A 6,727-nucleotide genomic window follows, 5' to 3' on the forward strand; every position below is an offset into this window, starting at 1 on the left:
CTAAGGTGATTGCGAATATTCAAGTCTGACATGGCCCTATCCTTGTTTTGACCGATACTCAATCACAGATGAGGATGACCAATCATACTGTGTCGGATGGACTCCGTACAACGAGAGCTGCGCCAACTCAAACGACAAAACAATCAATGCTTGGAAATTCACAAGTGCGCTTGACATTTGGGGGATTCCAAAGGCAGGGGAATATAATACCTACAGTGGTGGTGGTTATATCATAAGCTTAAAAGAAACAATATCTGAAGCGATGGATATTGCGAATGACCTTTTGACCGAACAGTGGATCGACAGACAAACAAGGGCAGTATTCCTCGAGTTCACTTTATACAACCCAAACGTAAATCTATTCGCCTATGTAATGTTTCTGACAGAATTTACCGAGTTTGGTCGAGTTTTGATTTGGTATGAGTCGGAAGCATTTCGACCAGTATCGTCTGCTGAAGCCGTTGGGACTTACGTCATAGCTTGCTATTCAATTTTTATTGCTTACGTCATTTACTCTTTTGTAAAGTTTATCAGAGGAATTCGAAACTTGGGCTGTCCCGATTACCTGAAACACCCATGGCATTATGTTGATATGATAATGGCATTTTTGGGATTTGCTGCAATCGGTGTTTATATAGTCCGCATCCAAGCTGCATCAAAAGCAATGGATCTTTATTATGATCAGTTGGTTACAGGATCGCAGTTCATCAACTTTGCAAACGTCGTGATATGGGACAACACGTTTTCTATAATTTTCGCCATACTTGTCTTTGTTTCCATCATACAGTTTCTACGGATTTTGGGTTACAGCAAGAAAGTAACGGAAATCCTCTCCGTCATCACTAATGTCGGACGAGATCTCTACGGATTCTTGATCATGTTTTCCATCATGTTCTTTACCTTCGTAGGAACAGGTTACCTCTTATTTGGATCAAGCGTCAAAGAATACAAAAGTTTCTTCAGCGTTATTGGAAGTCTGACAAATACCTTCATTGGTGTGAACAGCCTTGATGCTTTGGTAGAATCGAACCCTGTGGTGGCTAGAATGTTCTACTTCATGTACATTCTCCTGGTTATCATGACTTTGTTCACTATTTTTGCCGCCATTCTGAACAAAAGTATTACTGATGTGAAGGAAGAGAGCGCAGGCGCTGCAGAGATCGTTGGCGTAATGGATATAGTGTTGAAGTCCGCTAAGTCAGCATTAGCTTTTGTGCCTTCCGTGGGCAAAAACAATGCTGCCGATGAAAAAAATGAAAACTGGGGTAAGTATCATCTACCTAGTATCGTTTTTATGAATTCGTTTTATGCGCCTGATTTGTTTTTTATTTTTTGTTATATACAGTAGGGTTATGTCTTTGAAATATAAGACCCTGATTGATTTAATTTGGGATAAACTGTCAAGACTTACTTTGAATTATTAATCTTAATTTTGATTGTCAGAGATTTAGGTATTACTTGTCGAATGAGTAATGGTATTAATATTCCTTAAATATATTTTCCCCTTTTATCTATTTATGTTGAATTGTTCTTCTTTAAGATTTATTATTGGTGTTCTTCACATTGTAGAATTTATACATGTGTAGTTTTTATTTACAGGTAAAATGTACGTTTATCATTAATGCTAATTGAATTTAAGTATCTGTAATTCATGCAAATAATATTTAGTAGCATCATCTTTTTCGACAAAGAATGAAGGATAAAATTTATTTAGGAGGCTGGAAGGTCAACAAATTAACAATCAGATCTGCTTTAAATCTATAATCTGTTTAGCTTTGAACTACTATTTTATTTTATTTTTACATCAATTTTTTTTTCACTTTTACTTTTTAGTGTTTTATTATATTTTTATACAGAGCTCTTATTTCATTGAGATCAATAAGGTTTAATAATGACATGGACTATTTAGCTCTCTTAATATTTATGTTTGGTATAATACGTACTTAGATTAGGAAAAACCGCAAAATGTTTGATTTGATGATGAAAACTGCACATTCAATGCATGTTTTATTGATTAAAAACTAAATCTATCTCTCTCTCTCTCTCTCTCTCTCTCTCTCTCTCTCTCTCTCTCTCTTAGTTTCTTTTTCAATTTTCATATGAATTTTTGCCTCCTGCACCACAGGTAATCTACAAGACGAGCTGCGTAAAGGAAATGTAAACGCAATTAATGTGATGCGACTAGTAAGAGAAACATTTAGTGACATTGAAGGAGTGGAAGTGCAGCCCCAGGTACATAACATGTGCCAATTCCTCAAGTACCAAAATCTGCATTACTTAGAACTATAGGCATAACACATTGTGAATGTGTAGACTTTAAGCCCTTCTCATACTATCACGATTTTGAGCTACGATAGAGTACGATTTCAATAATGGCATGAACATGTTCTAAACAATCGTGTCCACAGTACGATTTTTAAGTATTCGTACACTTTCGCACGACACTTGCACGGCAGTTGAGCACTTAGTCGCAACAAATCTTCGACATTCGTAGGAAACTTGCGAAACTTCGTAGTACTTAAGATGCTACGAATATTCTACGATCTACTCTGAGTATTCTACGAGTTCATGCCATTGTTTCTCGAATCTTCCCCGAATGTCGTCCGAGTGAATGGGAATGTAGTTCGATTTCATGCGAATACAATACGAAAACATGCGTTCAGGGGAGAGTGCACTACGAGAACCTCAAGAGTGAACTTCGAGTTAGGACGAAAATACGAGACTAGTTAGTGTTTTGCAATTATATTATTCTTTTGATTACTAAGCACAACATTCAGTAATTTTGAAACTTAAAGTTACTTTCAGAACCTTTTATTTCAAAATTTTACATATGCTTGTAATTTCTTCATTCTTAAAAAGAATTTTGTTCTTCATTTATTATCTTATACAGGGAATAATTCAAACATCACTGCTGCCGCTTTCCTGAATTTTTAAGCAATTCATGATACAATATCACGATCTTCTTTTTCGTTTATAATCAAAATAATAAACGTCCGACAGCAAATTAAACAATGTTATTCACAGTTTCAAACATTGTAACAATTTGTATTTTGTTGGTAATCTTAACTCGCAAATTTACATCTATGTGTACGTGTTTTTATACATCATTTATTATCTATAGGAATATTACTTTTATTGCATTTTTCATCTTGAAATTAAAATAATACTTCCATGTAAATATATTATGCAAAATATGCAATCGTTAATTTGTTTAATAATCACTTTATAAATTAACACACCCGATATATAATCGTAAAAACTCGTATATATTCGTAGGAATAACATGTATGATTCGTACAATTTTGTACTCATTCGTAAGATTGTCGTATAAAAATCGTCCTCCATCTTACCTGCTCGTATGAAGATCTCAAAGCGTTCGTTTCTTAATCGCTAAAATTCGTACATGAATCGCCACAACTAGTTCTGTTATCGTACAAACATCGTACATTGTCGAGTAGACATCGTAGTCGAGTCGTACTGGATTAAAAGAAAGTACCGTCTGTAGAATTATCACATTGTCGAGCAAACATCGTGGTCGAGTTGACTAAAGTCGAAAAAAAAAAGCACCGTCTGTAAAATTATCGCAAGACTGACCAGGCAAATATTGGCGATTTTTAACTTTGAGTAATTCGTGGGCAATCGTAGTATAAATCGTGACAGTATGACAGGGGCTTAAGTGATATTTGCAGTGTTTAGTACATGGAGAATTGATGCTGACTGGTATACTAGTATCCCAATATACGATATAATATCGATCCTAACCTGCATGCAAGTGTACATGTATAATATACTCAACCCAATGACCATGTTTTCCTTGCACCGTACATTATTGTGTATAATTGTTTGGGTGTTTTTTTGAGGGGGTGTTATTCCTTTTATTGTTGTGTATTTAATGTTGTTCGTGTGCTTTTACATTCATATTTTCACTGTCAAATATAGTAGACATTGCATATTACGTATTCCCATTATATGCAAAATGAATATTACGTGCCTTGCATGTTATTCTTATACCAAGCCTTTAGTTACTATGTAAGGATTACTTAATAGCATTCCTATATAATTTGTATATACTATTTGATTCAAAACTTGCATAACTATACATGAATTACATGTCTACGTATAACATTCGAAGAGACTTTCTATACTGGGTTTTGTGTTTATTGGATAAACAGTTTGTACTTCAAGTTGGATTTATACTTTACATTTTTATCCCTTCCTTAATTGTCCCGAATACCTGTAAGGCTACCCTCTTGTTGTTGCCTTTTAAATTGAATATGTTTAAATTGTTTATGATATCTTGCATACGTTAATGTTTTAATAGTTAACGCAAATTTAGCATACCAATGAGTTGAAATTTTAAACAATAAAAAAAATTTTTTTGCAATAAGAATTTACCAAATATTAATGATAATTTGTCACACTTTCTTACTATTGTGATTCCTGTAACTTGTAAATGTATTCAACTAAGTAGTAGACATTGTATATATACTTAACTTCTCTTTATAGCCAAAGAAGACGGAAAACAAATCGGCGACGGGAGTCGAAGAATTCCTTCTAAACGTGGACAGAGGAAATTCAGAGCTAGGCTCCGATAGTCCATCCCAGATATCTCTTCGAGAGGAGTTGGACGATGACGAGAAGAAAGTCCGATTTAAGTTTATATGAGTGACCATTGGTTTGTCACCTTCTTGGACTTGTTAAAATCTGTATTGTTTGTTTTTTCTATGCAACTTAAATTTGATCATTATTAAGTTTGTACAATTAGCACAACCATTCGACAAAAGTGAAATGAATTTCACTGATAAAAGTTAAACTTATACCACAATATTTTCAGTTAAATGACAATATTTTCGAATTTCACACATGTTTGAACAGCATAATTTACGGAGGAAATCAGTGTTAAAATAAAATGGATAATATATATGCTCACTTGATCGTAGAACAGATTTTGAACCTCTAATAATTTCATGGAAGATGATAATACCGTGTTACAGTGATTCATCGCCTAGTTTTTTTTATGAAAAAGGGTATCAAGTATTCATTGACAACAATTTGGAACAAGACCCACTCGTAAAATGAAAAAGCGCATATACTCTTGAAAATAAAACTTTCATATTTTGGAAATCTTACACCAGGTATATTCGATCGCCATGCTTAAAATCGATATTCTGATCAATATACCGTTGAGAATGGATATTCTAAAGATATGTTGGATATGCAAGGATTCTATTTGGGGTTTTTTTTTCTTTCTTATTTGATTACAGTTTATACGCTTTATTCCTTTAATAGAAACCGAGTTTTAATTATATTCTTTTGGGAAAATATTGCTTATTTCTCCCATTGAGTTCCAGAGCTGAAAGTATTATTTGTCGATATGACAAGAGGGTGATAAGATGACAATTTTACTTTTAAGAGAAAGCGGTTCTATTTATTGATGTACATGTATATACCGATAAGTTATGTTACTTGTTCACATTGTTACACAATTTTAATTTTGAATAAACAAATGAAAATGTTGACTGTATAAATTCAATTATCATTTCTTTCTTTTGGAAGGGCGTTCATTTATATGTTATTACCAATTATTTGCTCTCATACAAGGAGCAACACGTTTGTGCCTCATAAAATTTATATGACATGCATTAGAATCACTTTAACAAGACCTTGGACTTTCGGTAGTATGTAACTATCTTTTTTGCGTCTAAACAAGTAAAACATAACACAGGTTTCAAGTGAAATATACACAGATTGCGTAGTCTTAGGTCAAAATCCCGACAAATCTTGTTGATTTCAAATAGCCACAGCTGAGAGGTCAGCAATGAAATAGACAGACCTACGTCAAAATTGCCTCTGAAATACATGCCCAAAGTCCAAGCTCCTGTTAAAATGGTTTTAAGTACAGTAACAGTATTTACATAATCACAAAAGAGAAATATATAGTTGAATGACTTAAACGAAAAATGAACAAAAAGGAGGAGTAAGCCAGAAAATAAATATATTACTAGAAAATATCTATATACGGTACATATGCATGTACAAGTACATGTACATAATGTACATGCATGGTGTGTACAATACTTAGTTATTATTTCTGATCCATTTAAGTTCTCTGGTATACATTCGTTCACAGATACACGTGTGCATTTATTGCTAAATAGATGTGGTTTGGGTTTTGAAGTACAAGAAATATACTAAACACTATAGTATACGATGCTAGATATTTTCAGTAAAAAGGATTGGGAGATCGAGACACTATCCTAGAAAATATTCGTTATCTAACTGTCGTTTCTAAGCATCGAAAAGAGTTATTTTACTTTAATTATAGAGATGTATTACTTCATTCATTCTTAGGAAGAGTCGCTATCAACCTCTCGCTTTATGGGGATTTCCTGCTACTGTAAAATTTTCGCATGACCGCGGATGTCATTTGGTTCCTGAGCTTGTAAAGGATATGGAGATACATGTATAATTTGCTGGTGACAGTCACATGCACATCATCTTGTTAAACAAAATTAGGGCTTTTGGTAAATCAATTACGTTATCAAAAGTATAAAACATACATTATAAAATTTCAAAAATTTGGATGTCTTAGAGGGAAAAATACATTTTCCAGGGTCTTTGTCTGTGATAGCACTAAGAATCGATTGTGTAATGTATATCCAAATACATTTCATTAATGACTTTTTTAATATTTAATTGTACAGTTGCTGAATATTATATAAATTTA

General features: G+C 33.4%; 1 protein-coding gene across 2 annotated transcripts in view; it reads left to right on the plus strand.

Annotated features, from left to right (window-relative positions):
- Window positions 1–5,517, plus strand: part of LOC105319136 (uncharacterized) — a 40,706-nt gene extending 35,189 nt beyond the window's left edge. The window contains exons 33-35 of one of the 2 annotated variants that reach the window (XM_034457996.2): window positions 6–1,265; window positions 2,126–2,232; window positions 4,507–5,517. In XM_034457996.2, coding sequence (XP_034313887.2) covers window positions 6–1,265; window positions 2,126–2,232; window positions 4,507–4,665 — 1,526 coding nt within the window. In that variant the 3' untranslated portion in view covers window positions 4,666–5,517. The remainder of the gene's footprint in view (window positions 1–5; window positions 1,266–2,125; window positions 2,233–4,506) is intronic. The other variant, XM_034457997.2, reaches the window with a different exon arrangement.
- Window positions 5,518–6,727: the final 1,210 nt, after the last annotated feature.

Source organism: Magallana gigas, chromosome 7, assembly GCF_963853765.1.
Source record: "Magallana gigas chromosome 7, xbMagGiga1.1, whole genome shotgun sequence".
Taxonomy (NCBI): domain Eukaryota; kingdom Metazoa; phylum Mollusca; class Bivalvia; order Ostreida; family Ostreidae; genus Magallana; species Magallana gigas.